The 22,308-nt window shown below is 42.1% G+C and overlaps 1 protein-coding gene across 1 annotated transcript in view; it reads left to right on the top strand.

Annotated features, from left to right (window-relative positions):
• Positions 1–22,308, top strand: part of LOC132590507 (rho guanine nucleotide exchange factor TIAM2-like) — a 314,104-nt gene that overhangs the window by 222,395 nt on the left and 69,401 nt on the right. Inside the window, exon 15 of the mRNA XM_060263413.1 lies at positions 690–950. Coding sequence (XP_060119396.1) covers positions 690–950 — 261 coding nt within the window. The remainder of the gene's footprint in view (positions 1–689; positions 951–22,308) is intronic.

The following is a 22,308-nucleotide window of genomic DNA, read 5'->3' as shown; positions in this document are numbered from 1 at the left end:
TTAAAGGTGAAACTTGAATCCTACTTTGTTCTAATTCAGCACATTAGTGTTGTATTCTCCTTTGGAATTTTTTTGATGGAACTGTGATGTTTAGATCTGAAGTTTGGGATGAGGAAAATTAAGACGTTCACTACTGGTTTTGAATGTTGCATTTTTTAAAATATCGGGTTTGTATCCATCGATTCTCTCATGTAGGAACCATTCAGTTTGTCAGTGAAGATAGTGAAAAGGCATTGTTGGGGATTAGATAGATTCATGAAGGATACGTTTACCAATGGCCACTAGTCATAGTGACTGAGGGGAACCTCCACGTTCAGAGGCACTAAGCCTCTGAATCCCAGAGCCAGGAGGCAACATCAGATGAAGGCTTTGGCCTCTATGCCCTGTTGTTGGCCATCCAGAGGAACTGGTTGGCCACTGTGTGAGACAGGATGCTGGGCTAGATGGAATCCTTCTTTCCTCAAAGCGTGTTCCATGAACTCCAGGTGATACTGTAAGAAAATTATTTGAATAATTAAATTGCAGTATGATGTGATGATTATCATTGATTGCTAGTGAGTGTGTTTCATCAAATTGTTTCTGGTTTATGATGACAGTATGAAACAGTGACCTCCCAAGCATCTGATTATTAACAGTCTTCTAGTATAGTGCCTACTAAGACTTTTGTTTTTTCTTTCTCATGCTCCCAGGGTTGCTTGTGGGCAATGAAATCTTGACTATAAATGGAGAATCTGTATGTGACCTTGACCTTAGACAGATGGAGCTGTTGTTCTCTGAGAAAAGTGTAACTCTCACCTTAAGTACAAGTTACAGTGGCAATAAAAGTGCATCGTGTACTTTGTGGTCAGATGGTGGTATTTCCAAGGAAGCAAGAAACTCGTTGCCCCCTCCAAACCAGTCACAACTCCTGGAGGAATTTCTGAATAACTTCAAAAAGAGTTCTACAAATGGTGAGATGCTGCTGTTGATTAATGTTTTTGTTCTTTAACCTGGTAGAGCTGTTTGCTTGCAAAATTTTGTGCACATAAAAATAAATGATTATTTTAACAGAAAGTCTTTTTAAAGCATTGAAATATAAGTATAAATGCTTCTTTCTGAGATCAGAATATTAAAATGAACTGGAAGTTAGGAAGCCGGTTTCTGTTGGAAAGTATTCTGCACTCTCATTTTTTTTTAAAAAAAAAAAAGTCATGAATCTTAAATGCCTGTAGATTGTTTAATATAAATTGCCTTGAGTAGAATATCTACTGAGCTTTTTAAAAGGAAGTTGACTAGAATGATATGCCAAGTTGCCACATATAGGTAAACAGCTCTCTAAACTCTTAGGATAAATTCATGTAGAAAATTTGCCAGTGCTATGCAAAGGATAACATACTAAGGAAAGACTGTGTTTTGCAACATATGGTTCATTTAATATGTTGTCGACACATTGCACTTGCCATTAGAGACCCAAGCTACAGAGGTGTTCACAATTACCTGTGGAATTAAAAAGTACCCATGTGGTTCAGAAGGAGTTGAACTATGCAAGCGAAGCTGGTAAAAAAAAATTGCGCCTTCACATGTGTTTAATGTGGAATCAACTGTATTTCATAGCCAACCATGTGGGAATGACGCCAGTATAGCTGGGTTCCCTAACAGCGGCCAGGCTGCCGGGGTAGCATTTGAATCAGTCCTCCCATACTAGAGGTAAGCCTACTGACCATAAACATGGTTACTTGGAAGTTAGCTTCATTGAGATTAGTGTGTCTTGCTTCCATGTAAATAGTTTAGGATAGAGCTTTGGACTTATTTGGTCCTCCTTCCATGAACAGCATTTGGAACTTTAGTTACCCCTTCTCAGAAAAGATGGTGATGGAAGGTTTGTTTGTAACAGTAATGTGATAAAGTTAAAGAATATTCACACCATTTTTCAAGGAGTATTGTAAGTTAGAACAACAGGGGCATAAACTTTGGGAAATAATAGACAGCAATTGGACATCATGCAGACTCCATTCTGCCTTGTGAATAGGGTGGGGTGGGGGTAAATGCAACACATCTGTAAACCATGGAAGCTAGAAATTAACTTTTTTCTCTGGAGCAAAAGCTGAAATTGTAAGATTTGTGACTTTTGCTAGATTTTGTACAATTTCCATGTACAATTAATTCATTAGTATTTAATTGTACAATAAGGGAGTGGTGTATGCGAGTTTCAGCTTTAAGGATTTTATGTTGAATAGTGTTGAACAGTAAGATTTATGGAGTATACCCCATTGCTTTCTTGGGCACTAAGGCTGTGATCACACATGCTAAATAATACAGTATCAATCCACTTTCAGTGCACTTTCAAACTGAATTTTGCCAGTTCACACAGTAGAATCCAGTTGGAAAGTGCACTGAAAGTGGACTGAAACTGCATTATATAGCATGTGTGATCACAGCCTAACAGTACCATCTGTAGCAGAGTTGCATTGTTCCCACTGAAGTCAATTAGCTTAGGCAGGTGTAACTCTGCTTAAGTTGTCACTGTAAATTGCTTCTCAAAAGGACTGTACAGTACACTGCTCCCTCCCACACACAGTTTGGTGTAGTGGTTAAATGTGCAGACTCTTATCTGGGAGAACCCGGTTTGATTCCCCATTTCTCCACTTGCAGCTACTGGAATGGACTTGGGTCAGCCATTGCTATCACGGCCATTGTCCTTGAAAGGGCAGCTGCTGTGAGAGCTCTCTCAACCCCACCTACCTCACAGGGTGTCTGTTGTGTGTGAAGAAGATAAAGGAGATTGTAAGCTGCTCTGAGACTCTGATTCAGAGAGAATAGCAGGGTATAAATCTGTGGTCGTCTTCTTCTTCTTCAGTGTGTTCAGCATGCACACAACCTTATTGCTTAATGGCAGGGATGAAAGAGATACTATTTGGCACCTATTCCTGTTTAAAATGGCTTGGCAGCTATTACAAGAATAATTAAATCCATCACATTGTCTCCAACTACAGCAACCCAGCATGGGGTTTTCAAGGCAAGAGATGAGCAAAGGTGGTTTGCCGTTGCCTTTCTTTGCATAGCAACCCTAGTCTTCCGTGGTGATCTCCTTCAGATACTAACCATGGCTGACCCTGCTTAGCGTTCAAGTTCTGACAAACTCAGATGAGTCAGGCCTATTCAGGCTGCTCTTGGCATTAATGGATAATGCTGACTGCATCACTGATCCATAGGACCACTTGGTTCTTCTCCCTGGATCTACAGTGTTCTAAACATTTAATAAATCTTGTTGTATCTATTTTTAACGGAGGCTGGTCATTAATCTGTCAAGTTTGAACAGTGAAAATGCCATTAAATGTTTAAAGAACATTGAACTACTGACATTTGGTTTCATACGTCTAAAGTGGGAAAAATCTGCATATAAATGGCTTGACGTTTCAAGCATGTTTTTCATATGAAAAATGATTTGCATTAGATTTTAAAAAGACTACAGTCAGATGCCATCACAATCCCTGTAGTAAAGTGTTCTGAGTTACTGAACAACCCATGAGTCATTGCTTATCTCAGTTTCTGTTAATATTGCAGAAAGCGGGTAAAGGGAGTGTGAATCTTAAAATTGCCTAGAAGAACTCCAGCAATGGAGTATTCAAGGCAAGAGATGGCAGAAGTAGTTTGCCATTGTCTTCCTCCGCATAGCAACCCTGGTCTTCCTTGGACTGTGGCCAACCTGCTTAGCTTCTAAGCCCTGACAAACTGAGGCCAAACTAGCCTATTTGGGCTGTTGCAATTGCACACTGTTTATTTCCTGTCATCTACACTTCCCCCCAGCAAGCTGGGTGCTCATTTTACTGATCTCGGAAGGATGGAAGGCTAAATCAACCTCAAGCTGGCTACCTGAAAACCCAGCTTCCATTGGGGATCGAACTCAGGTCTTTCTGGGAGGAAAGTGTAGATGACTGGGGAAGGCAATGGCAAACCACCCTGTAAAAAGTCTGCCGTGAAAATGTTGTGAAAGCAACGTCACCCAGATTCGGAAATGACTGGTACTTGCACAGGGGACCTTTCCTTCCTTTTCCTATTTCCTGTAGGAAACCTTAATCTATGTTCAGGGATGATTGCGCATCCTAATGCTATTGGCAAAATGCAGAATTTAGAACCAGATCCGTTGAATGAAGAGGTATGGCTCTGACTACTGAAATGAAGTTCTTCTACTGCTTATTTGCCTTTTCTTCACACATATCCAACTTCCTTGGCATCCTAGAAAGGACTCTCTTTTTAGGTATCTGAGGGCCGAACCTGATCACACGTTGGGGGTTCTGTGAGACAGAGCTCCCAGCATTTAAGAAAATACACTATCAGGTACCTTGGGGCCTGGTACTTAGCAAGAATGTTAAGCCCTTGGTCCAATGCTTCCCAGTCTAAAACAGTTCCAATGAGCTGCTGTGTATCTCACTGGGAAAATATTTGTACCTCTATGCTTGTCCCAGCAGAGCAAACAAAGGCCTTCTAGGAGAATTTCAGACAAGGGAAATGGCAATGTAGGAGCTTAATCCATACACACACCTATGATCAGGCCCTGTCTGCCTGATAGCATTTTTTTTAAAAAGCTCTTATTGCAGAGCTCCCAGCATCTTTTTAAAAAATATGTCTGTTAGTGCCCAAGCTTGGCTCTGGAGCCCACAATCCCTGCACTTTCCTACTCTCATCTCCTTCTTTGCTGTCCATTTTTTCCTCAGTCTCTGAGTGACGGAATGGCAGGTGGACCAGAAGGATATGTTTCTCTGGCTGCCTGTTAGATCACATTGCTTGAATTTGTTTTCTGTAGAATGCTCACTTTATGTGTGTGAGCATACAGTGCTGTAAACTTGTAGCTGATTTATGGTGCTCCCAGCAAGGGGCTTTCAAGGCAGCAGACTTACAGTGGTGGTTTGCTATTGTCTTTCTCTGCATAGTGACTCTGGGATTCCTTCTAAATACTAACCAAGGCCAACCCTGCTTGGCTTCTGAGATCTGATGAGATCAGGCCAGAAAAGGCAAGACCAGACATCCCACTCTGCCCACCACCAGGACCTCACTTCATATCACTCTTCTTGTCCCAATTGATGTGCCCCCCCACTTGCCTGTCTGTCTTTTTCTTATCCACTTACTTGGTGGTGTGTGTGGCTGGTAGTACCACTGCTGTAACTGTGAGGAGCACCGGTTTTACTCCAATGCCTGTTCTTCCTTGGTAATGCTGGGCAGCCAGAAGCTCAGATGTGTTGCTTGCAAGGAAGACGTCGAGGGAAGGGTGCATGGGCAGGTGCCATGTGAGCAGAGTTGGTGGCAGTGCGCCCTGCCAGAAGTTCTGGCAGATGCTTCACTTCAAGTTATGTAGATACTGTCTTTTCTTGCAAAGATTACTTTTCAGGATATTTTAAAAAATGTATCAGGATATGTCTGGGTAGTTACCAGGTAACATGTACTCAGGGCTTGGTTGTTTCTCATACTTAGCAATAGCGAATTTGTAAGATTCTATTATAATTCTACCAAAACTGTTATCTTTGCTTAAGGTGATAGACATATGAGCAGCACTAGATAGATGGATACAGGGCTTTTTTTGGTAGCAGGAAAGTCTTTGCATATTAGGCCACACACCCCTGATGTAGTTAATCCTCTTGGAGCTTACAGTAGGCCGTGTACTAAGAGCGCTGCAAGTTCTTGGAAGATTGGCTAAATCAGGGTTGCGTGATCTAACATGCAAAGGAGTTCCTGCTACAAAAAAAGCTCTGGAACTGTTGCTGAATCTGGTAGTTCCTGGTGAATGATTCCTGTGTTTGATTAGGACAGCAAAGCAAGGTGTTTTGATCTCATTCTCTGAAAAAAAATTAAGAGTCATAAAGGAGTGTTTTTAAGGGTTAATTTAATTAAGTGGCTTTATTAGACTATCTTTTCAAAAAGCTGTTAAAATTTGTAGTGCAGTTAGGGGCTTCTTTCTCATAGGTCTCTGTTCAATTTAAAATACTATTAAAGTTGATGGTTGGCATAGAAAAGATCATGCCATAAAACAAAAGTTTTATGGATCTAATTAATCACCCTTCATTATATTGGGCAATTGCTCAGCTTGTTAGCTTGATATTATAGGCCAGCACACCTGAAATAATTGCCATAAAATACTTGTGTGTCCATTCACCAGATTCATTATATCTGGGGGATGGGTTTTGTAATTTGTGTTAATCTCCATATAGTCCAGTATAATATTAAAATATTATGGAATACATGCTACTCTAGATAAAAATGGATAAAGAGTTTTTTAAAAATTACTTTTCTGATTGTGAGAGCCACCAAGGCAGAACATGTTTAACATCAGGGAGGGAGAGAGAAAAATTTTCAGAATTAATCTGTCTGAGTGGTTTGGTCACATTTATCAGATTACAGTGTATCTGAATTTCATTTATGTCATCTTGATGGCTTGTTACAGAAAAAAGTGCAAGCAGCTTGGCTTTGACTGAATGCATCATTATAGTGGTTTTACCTTGGCCTTGTATTTTGTATTGTTTCTGCTCAGACTGCATTGCGGTGGCCTATCGGCTTAATTTCTGCTGCATGAGTTTGTGAGAATCTTCTTCAAGCAATTAATGTATATAGGTCCCCGACTCCTGATTTCTAAGATTTATGTGCAGAGCGGCTCCAAACCATGTAACTGCCTTCCTGTAGGTGACCAAAGTCCAGTGTTCTACCTCTTGCAGTGGCAGGTTAGATGTGTTTAGAAACTTCACTAGCAGGGCACACAGAAGGCAACAGTCTTCCTATGTTTGTCCTCTGGAATAATACAGTCTGCAGGGCTTGCTAAATCTGCATCTCATTTTTATTCTGTCCTTCCTCCAAGAAGCTTAGAGTGGTACACATGGTCCCCCCCTTCCCATTTTATCCTCATAACAATCCAATGAAGTAGAGTTGGGCGCAAGAGCGATTAGCTCAAGCTCAGCCTTGAGATCAATGGCTGGGGTGAAGGGTCTGAGCCTGGGTCTTCCAAGTCCTAGTCTTATTCTTTTAACCAGCTATACCCATACTGTAGAATCTTATATTTCAAGTTTCTTTCACAAATAAAACACCATTCTAGCCATTGGTTGAAGAAAAACTTGGTAAACTAGGGGATAGGAATGCTTAGTGGATAGCATTCTGGTAGTAAGGGGGTGGCAATGGATAGACCCCTATGAGCCAAATTAGATAGGATGACAAATCTTCTGTTTGTTTGTTTTTTTAAATTAAGAGCTGCCTTGGAAAGCAGTGATTTGAACCACAGCCATTGTCATGGGGAAGGGCCCTTCCAGTTTCCTGATATTCTCTCTTGCACTATTTCAGACACACACCAGAGTCTGTTATTTGCCCAAAGGAGGAAAATGTATAGGCACTGTAAATATATCTAACAATTCCAGAAAGATATGCATTGGGAAAGTGGTTCAGAGGAAAAGTTACACCTTTGAATCTGGAGGGTGTGACTGCTTGACTTTTTAAAAAATCTGTGCCACATAATTTGGCCCTCACTTTATCACTGCCATATCCTTTGTGTCTACTGAGCCTTTACTAGGATCAATTAGGAGAACTACAGTAGGTGACTAAAGTGTGGGCAAAGGCTTTGACTACAGGAGCAGAGACAGAAAGGCAGATGATGGAAAGGGAAGGAGTTGAAAGATGAAAGAGATTCAGAGGAAATGCAGCCAAGAGAGCAAAAACCATTGCTCCACTGATGGAAAAAGAGTGTAAGAGTGACTGATGCTTACATGACAGAATTAGAGTTTTGTCTTTGCCATATTTAACTGGAGATTATGTGGGTCAGCCAGGTTTGAATTATCCTGCTTTCTACTCTCCACAAAAAGCCACGAGGAGCAGAAAGCAGGTTTTAAATGGCTGGGAGCTGTTTGGAGCTATTTAAACCCTCTAGTTCTGCTCCCTACTGTTTTCAAAGAAAGTAGAAAAAGCAGGATTTTAAACATTACATGGCTCACAAACCTATATGAATGGTGTGGTTCATGGTTTAGCTATGGAACGCAAACTAAACTGCAAAAATGCAGTTTGTGCCCATCCCTAGGATGTTGTTCTTGCCTCCTGCTTATAGGCTTCCCTGTGGCCTCTCCTGGATTAGATGGATCACTGGTCTAATCCAGCATGTTCTCGTTTTATGTTGTTATGGACTGAATGTACAAATCCTAGATGCGTAGTCTGTACAGAGTGTTGTCACTCATCTGTGTCTAGTAGAAAATTTTCACCATGCATCCAGTACCTGTATTTCTTAAAATGGTGATTAAAATATCTGCAACTGTCCTGACCTGGATAGCCCAATCTCATCAGATCTCGGAAGCTATGGAGGGTTGACCATGACAAATACTTGGATGGGAAACCTCCAAGGAACACCAGAGCCGGGATGCAGAGGCAGGAAATAGCAAGCCACCTTCCTAAAAATGTCCAAGTCCCACTAGGGGTTGTCAGAAGTCAACAGTGACTTCTAGGCACACATGTGCGTGCACACACACACACACAAAAAATACTTCCCCCAACAAATCTGCAACTGATATCTACATAACATGGATAAAATATCTACACTTTCTCCCTTAGCCTAACCAACCTCACAGAGTTATTCTGAGGGGAGGGGAAGGCAGTGGGATGGGATAATTTAATCTTTGGGTAGATGTTTGAGGAATACAGAGTTTTCAGTCCCGAACCTTGGATTGCCTTGCGAGTAGAACTAAGAATACAGGAGTATCTAAAAAGAAATGTGATCTTTTGAATGAGCTGGAAACTGTCATTTTTTGTCAAGTGATTTCAAACTGTGATTGAAGCTTTTGCTTTTTGTTTTCACAGCTTCCTGTGTCTTTGCCTGCCACCATCTGTCAACTCAGGCATTTTTAAATATGAAACACTTTGCTTATATAAGACAGTTGGTAAAGTAAACCCTACCTTATTGCTTGATAGGAGCAGGCATGACATTATCTTAAAGATCACTTACATTGGAAGGTTATGGATTTTTAAAAATTTGTTTCCACATCTTTGACTTAAAATATCTTTTGCTTGATCTTTTTTTCATATTTTTTGTGGTTCCAGCGCCAAGAGGAGGGGACCAAGGCAGGCACCCCAGCCAAACTCCTCCCTGCCAACACATTCTAGTTTGAATTACAGTTTCAGTTGAAATAACACACGAGCACACAATTTTCAGAAAAAGTGTAATAAATTTTGGCCACAACTTTATTGGTTACAGCTATAGTAAGCCTTGGCACAGCATGGGGTAAAGATCCCACTCGACTGACCTGCCTGCCAGTCGATGCTCCGCTGTTCACCTTGGGATGGCAGGTTTGGGATTCCACTAGGGCGGAAGCCCAGAGGTGGTCTCCTCTGCCACCTGAGCATGAGGGTAATTCCCTAGACATGCCCCTGGGCTGGGCACATCAGTCTCCCTTCACACCAAGATCCCTTAAGGGGATCCCTACACTCTGGAAGTGGGCACGCAGGCCGATTTTTCTGAGAATGGATCCAGCCCCATGCTGATACCACCACAAGAGCCGCGCCTTAGACATCTCCTGCCAAAGCTTCTACGGCTGTAGTCAAGGACCTAGGGAATCCCCAGCACTTTGTAGCCATATAAATGAACCCCCTCAGGACAAAGCAGGATCTCCAGGCATGTTGAAATGTCAGGGTGCTAAATCCATAGTGTCCATGATCCTCCGCAGCCTCTTGGTTGGATTTTGCTTTGCCAATTCCACCTTATCCACAGGGTGTACCCCACACCAACTTTGGCACTGAATCCAGCTCCGGCCAGAAAATCATCACATCCAAGAGTACTTCCCACAACGTTCACAAATCTTCAACAGCCCTGTGCACCAGCACTCTGCCGGAATGGCCTTGAGTAGATCAAGTTGAATCAACAGCGTGTCAGGGAGGACCACAGGTAACAGCCAAAGAGGGCAGACAGCGACAGTGCTGCGCCTCAAGTAGCTGCTGACCTTCCCACCCTCTGTCTCTCTCCCCTAGACAGCTGATAGGGCCAGCATTGAACTGGGGCAAGCCCCTGCTTCCCACACTTGGTCCTGGCCCACCCCTTCCCCCCCAGGAAAAGGCTGCCCTCACTCTTACCCCTCCCCAAGGCCCCACAAAATGGGCTCTGGTTGAATCCAGATCCTCGTGTCTTCTCAAATTGCATACAATGATGTCAACAAGTTTGTGCACCATGAATTCAAAATGTGCCGTAAAGTTTTCATTTTGCCTCGGCCTTTCCCAGTGGTGGGACCAAGGGAATAAACATATACATGCACTGCTCAGTGTGCGCCATGAGCTTGACAGTTAGTTCTCTCAGTGGTTAGCTCTCTCAGTGCTGCTATTTCAGCAGTCAGGAAACAGGCAGAATGTGGTGGCCCAGACCACATCAGCTAACCCATCAGCCTTGGTCCTGGGACTTCACATCTTTGAATGAAAATCTTACCTTTGCAATAGTCATAGTTGACCTGCTCTCCTAGGTAAACAGTGCCAAACCTTCTCTGGCAGCCAAATGACCTGGTCTAAACTCAGGCAGTTGGCAACTGTAAACTAGTATGTTTCCCCAAGGAAATAGGAGGGGCAAGCTAGTCCCATTCATGGTATTCGTGCATTTTGCCTGAGGTTAAAAAAAGGTAGTCCCCTATGCAAGCACCAGTTGTTTCCAACTCTGGGGTGCATCATGATGTTTTCACGGCAGACTTTTTACAGGGTAGTTTGCCATTGCCTTCCCCAGTCATCTACACTTTCCCCCCAGCAAATGCAGGTTACTACTAGAAGGGAAAAGTTACTTGTAACCCTTTGCATAAGTTGTGGCTTGTACAGCCCTGGTTAGGCCCATGCCACCATTTTGAAAATGTATCCATGGACAATATACATATACAGGTGCATCTCCTGTTGTCACCAAGGGCAGTCTCATCATCAATGTTGTGAAGCCTCATCATCCATGTAGTGAAGCTTGTGCAGCCACGGTCTTTCCTTGTCTCTGGAGGCCTTTTCATAGACATCAGGATTTAGTTGGGCAAACTACTGAGATTGTATCAAGTTAATCAGCTCAGGAATCTGTAATGAATTTGCCATAAATATTTGTTTTAACTTTATTTAGAACTGTATAGTAATTTGCTGTTAAATATACCAAATAGCTTGCCTTACAGGTTACAGAGCAAAAGATTAATTAAAAGTTTCCAATTAAATTTGGATAGGCATTTTATTAAAATAGCTCAATAACAGAACAAGAAAAGGCATATTTTTATATCTCTGGTGGAACTCTTTGGACTTCAGTCGTGCTGCTTGCTAAGAGAAAACCATTAGTGTTCATTCAACATCTGTTTCCATTCAGAATCCAGGGCAGTCTCATTTGCCACTACTTCAAGTTTTTTCCAGTAAATACTTAGAATACTAAGACCACCAAAGCTTTGCACCTTCCTGAGGTTTGGCTCTGTTCCTGAAATGCTTAAAACAGAAGGCTTTGGCAACATCCTTCCAAAACATCTGGAAGGTTGCCTGCCCTCTGATCAAACGTGACAGAAGAGTGCAAGAACTCCTGATGTAATACTTTAAACTGTCTTTCATTCATCTCTTGAGGCTGGGTGAGTGGGCGTCAACGTAGCAGATGAGGTTCAGTGTGGCCAAGTGCAAAGCAATGCACATTGGGGCCAAGAATCCCAGCTACAAATACAAGTTGATGGGGTGTGAACTGGCAGAGACTGACCAAGAGAGAGATCTTTGGGGTCGTGGTAGATAACTCACTGAAAATGTCAAGACAGTGTGCAATTGCAATAAAAAAGGCCAACGCCATGCTGGGAATTATTAGGAAGGGAACTGAAAACAAATCAGCCACTATCTGAATGCCCCTGTATAAATCGATGGTGCGATCTCATTTGGAATACTGTGTGCAATTCTGGTCACCGCACCTCAAAAAGGATATTATAGCATTGGAAAAAGTCCAGAAAAGAGCAACTAGAATGATTAAAGGTTTGGAACACTTTCCCTATGAAGAAAGGTTAAAACGCTTGGGGCTCTTTAGCTTGGAGAAACGTCGACTGTGGGGTGACATGATAGAGGTTTACAAGATTATGCATGGGATGGAGAAGGTAGAGAAAGAAGTACTTTTCTCCCTTTCTCACAATACAAGAACTTGTGGGCATTCGATGAAATTAAGAACATAAGAACATAAGAGAAGCCATGTTGGATCAGGCCAACGGCCCATCAAGTCCAACACTCTGTGTCACACAGTGGCAAAAAATTTTATATACACACATACACTGTGGCTAATAGCCACTGATGGACCTGTGCTCCATATTTTTATCTAAACCCCTCTTGAAGGTGGCTATACTTGTGGCCGCCACCACCTCCTGTGGCAGTGAATTCCACATGTTAATCACCCTTTGGGTGAAGAAGTACTTCCTTTTATCCGTTTTAACCTTTCTGCTCAGCAATTTCATCGAATGCCCACGAGTTCTTGTATTGTGAGAAAGGGAGAAAAGTACTTCTTTCTCTACTTTCTCCATCCCATGCATTATCTTGTAAACCTCTATCATGTCACCCCGCAGTCGACGTTTCTCCAAGCTAAAGAGTCCCAAGCGTTTCAACCTTTCTTCATAGGGAAAGTGCTCCAGCCCTTTAATCATTCTAGTTGCCCTTCTCTGGATTTTCTCCAATGCTATAATATCCTTTTTGAGGTGCGGCGACCAGAACTGCACACAGTACTCCAAATGAGACCGCACCATCGATTTATACAGGGGCATTATGATACTGGCTGATTTGTTTTCAATTCCCTTCCTAATAATTCCCAGCATGGCATTGGCCTTTTTTATTGCAGACGCACACTGTCTTGACATTTTCAGTGAGTTATCTACCACGACCCCAAGATCTCTCTCTTGGTCAGTCTCTGCCAGTTCACACCCCATCAACTTGTATTTGTAGCTGGGATTCTTGGCCCCAATGTGCATTACTTTGCACTTGGCCACATTGAACCGCATCTGCCACGTTGACGCCCACTCACCCAGCCTTAACAGATCCCTTTGGAGTTCCTCACAATCCTCTCTGGTTCTCACCACCCTGAACAATTTAGTGTCATCCGCAAATTTGGCCACTTCACTGCTCCCTCCCAACTCTAAATCATTTATGAACAAGTTAAAGAGCATGGGACCCAGTACCGAGCCCTGCGGCACCCCACTGCTTACCGTCCTTCACTGCGAAGACTGCCCATTTATACTGACTCTCTGCTTCCTATTACTAAGCCAGTTTTTGATCCACAAGAGGACCTGTCCTTTTACTCCATGACTCTCAAGTTTTCTAAGGAGCCTTTGATGAGGAACTTTATCAAAAGCTTTCTGGAAGTCAAGGTAAACAACATCTATCGGGTCGCCTTTGTCCACATGTTTCTTCACCCCCTCAAAGAAATGTAACAGGTTAGTGAGGCAAGATCTTCCCTTGCAGAACCCATGCTGAGTCTTCCTCAGTAACCCGTGTTCATCAATGTGCCTACTCATTCTGTCCTTGATAATGGTGAAATTGTCCTTGATAATGGTGATAAGTCCTTGAAATTGCTGAGCAGTCGGGTTAGAACGGCTATAAGGAGGTACTTCTTCACCCAAAGGTTGATTAACGTGTGGAATACACTGCCACAGGGGGTGGTAGCAGCTACAAGCATAGCCAGCTTCAAAAGGGGGTTAGATAAAAATATGGAGCAGAGATCCATCAGTGGCTATTGGCCACAGTGTGTATGTGTGTGCGCGCGCGCGCGTGTATATATATATATATATATAAAACTTTTGGCCACTGTGTGACACAGAGTGTTGGACTGGATGGGCCATTGGCCTGATCCAACATGGCTTCTCTTATATTCTTATATGAACCACCATTGCTCTGTGGTGATACTTGTTACATCAAGCTTCTCCTCCTTGCTTCCCCCCCCCCCATCCAAAATGTGAAACCATTTGAGAGACAACTTTAGAGACCTTTTCCACTTTGGATTTGAAAGTATGTGCTACAAGCATCCTTTGTCATGTTGTTATATTACCTCATTTAATTTTTGCTTCAGGATGTTTGTTTTTATGGTAAAACTCTCTCTGCAAGTGGATATATTTACAGAAAAGAATGGTGATAGAAGTTCTGAGGATCCTGGATGTAGTTATCTCTTCACACCAGTGTGATTGAAATAACTAGCATGTGTGCAACTCAACACAAGATCTGTTTGTGTCTGTTGATTCCATGTGTTTTTTTTAACTGTCTGACTTAGGGCCAAATGACACAAGACTTTTTTTTAAATGAGCCGGGTTGGCTTGGGAACATGGTGGGGGAGGGGAGAGGCAGAATCCTCTCCTTCCTTGTGCTGTGGTCCCCTACAGCACAAATTGGTCCCCTACAGGCTTTAAAAACGGAGTTTCCTGCAGCTTTTTTTTCTTTCTACAGATTTGAATGTGTTTTACTCAGATATTCATAGCTTCTTGCATCTTCAGGGTTCCTTTAAAGGAAGCCATAACTTTCTTCTGGTGTTCTGTGGAAGTCTCTTTGGGTTTTTAAGGGGTCTGGGTAGAGCTGAGCTTGATTCTTTCAGAAATGGACCCCACTATGTGGAAGAAGCAGCTCAAAATCCATGTACCATCTTTTTTGTTGTTGTTCAGTTGCACAGTCGAGTCCGCCTCTTTGTGACCCCATGGACAAAGGCATGCCAGGCCATCCTGTCTTCCACTGTCTTCTGATGTCTGCTCAAATTTGTGTTAGTTACATCAGTAATGCTGTCCAGCAATCTCATCTTTTGTTATCCCCTTCTTCTTTTGCCTTCTGTCTTTCCCAGCATCAGGTTCTTCTCCAGTGAGTGCTCCCTTCTCATTTGGTGGCCAAAGTATTTGAGCTTCAGTATCTGACTTTCCAGGGAACAGTCGGGGTTAATTTCCCTTAGGACTGACTGATTTGATCTTCTTGCAGTCCAAGGGACTCTCAAGATTCTTCTCCAGCACCACAGCTTGAAAGCATCTATTCCTTCTATGCTCGGCCTTCCTTATGGTCCAACTCTCACAGCCATACATTACTACTGGGAATACAATAGCTTTGACTTATATGGACTTTTGTTGGCAGGGTGATGTCTCTACTTTTTATTATACCGTCTAGGTTCTCCATAGCTATCCTTCCAAGGAGCAAACGTCTTTTAATTTCATGGATACAGTCACCATCTGCAGTGATCTTGCATCCCAGAAATGTGAAGTCTGTCACTACTTCCATGGCTTCCCCTTCTATTTGCCAAGGTGTGATGGGGCCGGATGCCATGATCTTAGTTATTAGCTAGGCAGATTATAAATAATTGGACTCAGTCCGTTAGCATTTCATCGCTTTCCCTATGCTGTGACCATATTCCCCTGAGATCTTCCAGTTTGTTGGACAAGAAAAGTGTATGAGTTAAAACCTGCTCTCAATTGCTCACAGGCATGACCTAGAAAACAGAACAAATTACATATGCAGCTCTCTAAGTTTGTAAGAGATTGGGTTCATCTAATTTTGCTGTGCCATCTGTGTTTATTTTTAGTTCTTCATTCCCCCCCCCCCCTCCTATATCACTGTAATAGGATAGAAGGTAAAACACATCTTCTGGCTTGCAACAGAGGGAGTCTTTAGCACCTACCCTACTCTTGACATTTGATAAGACTTGATGAGCAACAAAACACTCGTTCAAATTGGTGATGGTTCAAAATAGAACTGCTAAACTATGATGGGTGGGAAGAAATTCTAGCAGGCAGATATTTAAAATCAAGTTCTCTATTGCTCCTTCATTGTAATTTCCCCTTCATTTGTATGAAGAAGGATGAATTGGTATGAGCAGCACTTATTAGAATGCAATGAAGCCTTCATTAATTAAATTGGTTAAGGCAACATGTAACTTTTCTATCTGTGGCTCTTCCTTTGTTATAGAAAGACTTGCTTCCTCCATGAGTGACAGATGCATTTATTTTGCTTTGTCACCCATTTTGCACCATTTTGGTTTCCAGTATTCTTAATAATAATACTGAAGAATATGCATGGCATTTCTTTTATAACTTTTCACATGGTCAAATAACTTTTGTATGGGCTTGCCTCTTGTGTGGTCTGAAGACTTGCATTTCCCTTGTTTGATGAATCTTTGAATTCTGTAGCCCATCTGTACATGGTCTACTGTAGAGGTGTGTGCTTGATATCAGCTGAACCAAATAAATACCCCAAAAATACCTTATCAGTATTTTTTGGATCTTGATTCAGCCAGCTCAGGTTGTCTAATCTGATTCAGCTACCAATCAGATGAACCTGAATAAAAGCCGATTTTATATGGTTTTTATTTGTGAGCATTCAGCTTTACTAAAACCAGCTGCATTTAAACTTAACAACTGACAGGCGGAGCTGCCCATTGGCTGTTTGATTTAAATACCTCAATCAAAAACAACTGTGCATCAATACTGTACATAAAATTCAAATTATTATATTATTATGGATAAACTAATGTACCCTAATTATGCATGCTCACAAGGACTGTACCATACAGGTCAATATACAATAAATCTTTTTCAAAGGACGAAAAGAAGGAGTATAGTAGTTCCAGGTTTCACTAATAGGAACAACTCTTTAAGTGTTCGAATTAGTCTTCCTCCTTTCTCTGATGTGGATGCTTGCTTATTCCAAACGTATTTCCCACAAGCTTTCTCAAAGAACAGATCTGATTAGATTTTATAGTTATAGTTTTAACTGGGGCATAGTCCTCTGAAGTGGATTGTGGTGAAAATCTGATGCACAGTTCTTTTTGATTATTGTTCTTGCTACTGTGTAGTTCACCTTTTGTGTTGCTGGTTTAAATACCTGGCAGTTCAGCCTGAAAGCAGGGCAGATGCACCTATGCCCAGACAACCTAAATAGTCTGGCAGCCATTTGAGTGATCTGTTTTGCTTCCCTCCCAGTTGTGGAAACTGGGAGAAGTGAAACTGACCACTTAAGTGACTTCCTGCCATTTCAGTCTGAGAGTGGGGCAAGTGCACCCACACCCACTGTTAGCCTGAAATCCCATTAGAGTGGTCCCTTTCACTTCCCCACACTCCGGAGGGGGGAGCAAAAGGGAGGGCTGAAATGGCTCCCTGTCATTTAAAAGGATCAGCACAGTGGTCTGCCTTTAAATGTGAGGAAGACTTCAAACCCCTTGGTGCTCTCCCCTCCTCTGGAGCAGGGGTGGGCAAAACTGATGGTTTGAATGCCTCCCTATCATTTTAAAGGATCAACATGATGGGTCTGCCTGTCTGCTGACCCTTTTAAATGTGAGGAAGACTTCAAACCCTTTGGTTTTGCTCTCCCCTGCTCTGGAGCTCGAGAGAGCAAAACTGAGGGGTTGAATTCCTCTCTCCAATTTGTGCACTGATCCATTTATTTATTTATTTATCAATCAGATTTATATCTCGCCCTCCCCTGACAGGCTCAGGGGGGCTAACAACAGTTAAAAACATTAATTAGCAAACATAGAATATTAACAATAAAATATATAATAAAACATTTCCATACAATCGGCGATCACCAATGCATTCATTAAAAGTCCAAGATGACAGGTTTCTGATTTCCATTATATTAATTCAGTGAGATTATTGGTACTGTTAGGTAATAGCCACCTCCCCCTAATCACTGAAGGCAAGTTTGAATAATTTGGTCTTACAGACCCTGCGAAACTGTGGCAGGTTCTGCAAGGCCCTGTTGTTCTCAGGGAGGGCATTCCACAAAGTGGGTGCTATTACTGAGAACGCTCTGGCTCTGGTGGTGGATAATCAAGCTTCTTTCGGTCCAGGGATCTTAAGGAGATTTTGGGATCCTGAATGTAGTGCTCTCTGGTGTACATATGGGGAAAGGTGGTCCCGAAGGTAGACAGGTCCTTTTAAATAGGAGGAAGCCATTCAACCCTCCATTTGGCTCCCCCCATCAAAGAAGGGGGAAGCCAAATGGAGGGGTTTATTGGCATTTAAAACCTTCCCCTCCCTCAGTGAGGCATGCCATCACTGCAGCACAACTCTGAGAAGGAAATCATTTAAAGTTTAAATACCTTCCTTCCCTCAATTGCTCTACAGCATTGGCATGCTTCAACAAGGACAGGGAAGGTGTTTAAAGAGATATACTTTCCCTTCCCTTGCTGAGGAGTGCTGTAGCCACCGTCACAGTGTGATTCGGGTGAAAAGGGAAGATGTGGAGCCGAATAATTTCAGCAATGCCATTTTTTCCCCTCGAATTGCACTATAATAGCAATACTGGATTTTGGGATTATTGAGATTTACCAAAATTTTGGGGTTTGGTATACTCAAACCAGAAAAATACCATATTTTTTTTGTACACACCGGTAGTGTACTCTGCTTTAACTGAATAATTGGCACGAGGAACTGACTGAGGAAACATGTTGACTTTGGATTCTATCACTTCTCTTGAATGATGGTGAGTCATATATCTGCCTGCCAGTGCAACACAACATCATGTTAATAATGTAATTAAGGAGGTACCGTATCAAAACATTGTTGCCTACTGAACTGAGTACAGTAAAGTCCTCATCCACTACAGTTTTCTGTTCTAATGGGTGCCTTCAGTTTGGTGTAGTGGTTAAGTGTGTGGACTCTTATCTGGGAGAACCGGGTTTGATTCCCCACTTCTCCACTTGCACCTGCTGGAATGGCCTTGGGTCAGCCATGGCTCTGGCAGAGGTTGTCCTTGAAAGGGCAGCTGCTGGGAGAGCCCTCTCCAGCCCCACCCACCTCACAGGGTGTCTGTTGTGGGGGAGGGAGATAAAGGAGATTGTGAGCCGCTCTGAGACTCTTCGGAGTGGAGGGCAGGATATAAATCCAATATAATCATCTTCTTCTTCTTCTTCATTGCCTTTTGCTGAATGACAAAGTAAGGAATTACATTTTTTTTATGAATATGGATTCACTACAGTTTAACCATCTATGCAGTTTCATAGAAAGAAAGTCCACTTGAAGGTGCAGAACTCTAATCCTTTGAAGTTATCTTTTATTGGTATAATCTTGAAGCTACAACAAATGGAAATGAAATCATAGAGAAGTTACCAAATAAACTGATTTGGGTTGCTGTATCTGCTGTAATCCATCCTTGGGCGGGGGGGCACACAGATTAAGGGTTTTCCTATGAGGACTGTCCAGAAACTTCAGTGGGGCCAGGATGATGTAGCTTAGCTTCTAAATAGGTTCAGTGTTTTACTAGTTATTTATTGGATGATATATATTTGAACATATTTTCCCAGTGGGTTCTTAATGTTGGTTACCAGTTTGTTTTTGCGTGCTGTTTTTGACCTATAAAGCATCTATGACTGGCCACAAAGTTTCTAAAGTACTGGCTGCTCTCATACAAACCCTCTTATTAATAAGATCTTCATCAGAGGTTGTTTGGTAGGTGTCCCAATAGATAACTAACAGGGATTGGGGGAGTTGTTTGTTTTGTTTAATGTAGTATTTTTTAGCAATCAGGAAAACATAGTTTTGTTTGCCTGAGTTTTTAATGGTATGTGCTAAAGAGAGATATCCTGTACAGAAAGGCGGGATATTTTTTACTGGAAGACAGCTAGTGATTGGGGCTGGGAAAGCAGAGAAGTTCAGCGTAGGTAGAAAGGTCTCTTCAAACAAAGAAAGCAGCACCTCCAGGTTCCCTCCTTTTAAAGGCATCACCAGTCGTGTGTGTGTGTGCGTATGTGTGTGCATGTGTGAAGGAATCACGAAACAGGGTTGAGGTTCTACGCACCAGTCTGTCTCTCTGAAAGTGGTCGTTTATTTTTTACGCTTTTCTTTACACAATCATTTACTAAAAGCATGCAGAACAAGAAGACAGATGTTTACCTTAGCTCTACCACAAATGTGTATTCAAGGAAGGAGGTGAAAGGTAACATTCTAAGAGCATCAGTACTCTTGCATAAGGGCAAAGTACACAAAGTCTTAAGACTGCCTTCTAAGAGGAACAGTGGCTCAGTGGTAGAGCATCTGCTTGGGAAGCAGAAGGTCCCAGGTTCAATCCCTGGCATCTCCAAAAAAGGGTCCAGGCAAATAGGTATGAAAAACCTCAGCTTGAGACCCTGGAGAGCCGCTGCCAGTCTGAGAAGACAATACTGACTTTGATGGACCAAGGGTCTGGTTCAGTATAAGGCAGCTTCATATGGATATGAACACAAAGTCTATAGATGAATTCAGGCCAAGGCTGGTGTGCCAAACCTCTGACCTTTCCTTCACATGTGTACACACATGTGTGTTAAAATCTGGATTACTCTTTGCTTTGTAAATTGATTAGACGTTTAAAGAAGCAGTAATAAATCCTAAGCTAAAAATATGGAGCAGAGGTCCATCACTGGCTATTAGCCATATATAAAATTTTGGGCCACTGTGTGACACAGAGTGTTGGATTGGATGGGCCATTGGCCTGATCCAACATGGCTTCTCTTATGTTCTTATGTTCTTATTTGATCTGTATCTGTAAATGAATTGTGGCCAAGTATATATCGAATGGCCTCCCTTTTAAAAACTTTTTTTTAACTTGAGGTACAGATAAGGAGATGGCTGGAATTCTCAGAACCATTAAAAATAAGTAGATCTCCAAGAAATTCTTGAAGCAGCCAGTGTTTTACCAACTTCAGCTTATTATTTATTTATTTAGAATTTATATCCCGCCCTTCCCACGAATGGCTCAGGGCGGGAAGTTTGCTTTCCCTTTGGTTCTTGAAGGCCCCTTTTGGTGCCTTTCACCAAACACAATTAGCAGCATGGTTGGAAAGTGGCTCTTAATGGCATCCAAACAAAACAAAATATTTGTACTGTTTGTCTTTTATAATAGGTGTAATAAGTTTCCCACTTTTCAAATTCTTTAATTGGTCTTTTGTTTATATAATTAGTTTGGCTATCACAGCATATTCTGCCATTTTATCTTTCTGGTTTTTAGTAGTTGGGCATTCTTCTGCTTTCCATTTGGTTGCTAGAGTTACTCTAGGTACTATTAACATGTGTCTGAGTAATTCATACAGTGATATTTTATTTGGTAGAATCCCCAACAGCAAAGTTTCAAATTTCAAAGTGAAATTGATTTTTAGAATTTTGTGGATCTCAGCATGAATTTATTTCCAGAATTTATTGGTTTTTTTACACATCCACCACATATGGTTAAAGGTGCCTTGTTCTTCTTTACATTTCCAGCATAGCCCTATATATTACTTGTCCATCTTTTTAGTGTCTTTCAAACATTTGTCAACTTTTGAGAGGGAAGAGTTGATGCATGTATGTAGGCTTTAGTTTTGGAGTTAGAAAATAATTTAAATATATAATTAGAAACAGTTTTTAGTGATGTATCTGACCCTTGCTAGTATTTGTAATTAGTTATGATGATACTTTGAAATTATTCTTGAATATTTATTTATTTAATAGGCTTATAGTCTGCCTTTTCCTGTAAACAGGCTCAAGGCGGATCACAACATATGAAAACAACAATAAAAACCTACATTTCAAAGTTAAAACACCAATTTAAAATTAACAATAAAAACAATAAATAAAATACAACACCAGCGAACAGGGCACAGCATATCAATAACCAGTTGTAGGCCTACCTTATACAATGGTAATAGCAATAGGATAGCACTGTAATAAGCACGATGTCACCACAAGGGCAGCCAAATGATGGAATAACAGGATGCTCGCTGCCTCAACCATTGGCCCAGCAGAACAGCTCCGTCTTGCAGGCCCTACGAAATGGCAGTAATTGAGGTAGGGCCCGGATCTCCGCAGGGAGCTGATTTCACCAGGCAGGGGCCAGGGCTGAAAAGGCCTTGGCCCTGGTTGAGGCAAGTTGGACGTCCTTAGGGCCAGGAGTGGTCAAGAGGTGTTGCATAGCCGATCACAACGACCTCTGGGGAGTATTTAGGAAAAGGTGGTCCCTCAGGTATGTTGGTCCCAGACCGCATAAGGCTTTAAATGTCAATACCAAAACCTTGAAGCGGATCCGGTACTCAATAGGTAGCCAGTGCAGTTGGTGTAGCACTGGCTGAATACTTGCCCATAAAGGCAATGCAGTTAACAGCCGTACTGCTGCATTCAGCACTAGCTGGAGTTTCCGGATCAGCTCCAAGGGTAAGCCTGCATAGAGCGAGTTACAGTAATCCAACCTGGAAGTGACCGTTGCATGGATCACAGTAGCTAAATCCTGGGGGGACAGGTAGGGTGCCAGCTGCCTAGCCTGCCGAAGGTGGTAAAAAGCAGATCGAGCAATTGCTGTGACCTGGGCCTCCATGGTAAGTGAGGCATACAGTTTCACTCCCAGACTCCTCACCTTCTGAACCAGCACAAGAGATGCACCGTGCAGGGTTGGGAGTCA

The sequence above is a fragment of the Heteronotia binoei genome, unplaced genomic scaffold (assembly GCF_032191835.1).
Source record: "Heteronotia binoei isolate CCM8104 ecotype False Entrance Well unplaced genomic scaffold, APGP_CSIRO_Hbin_v1 ptg000072l___fragment_3, whole genome shotgun sequence".
In the NCBI taxonomy this organism is placed as follows: Eukaryota; Metazoa; Chordata; class Lepidosauria; order Squamata; family Gekkonidae; genus Heteronotia; species Heteronotia binoei.
This window is presented reverse-complemented; position numbering and strand designations above follow the sequence as displayed.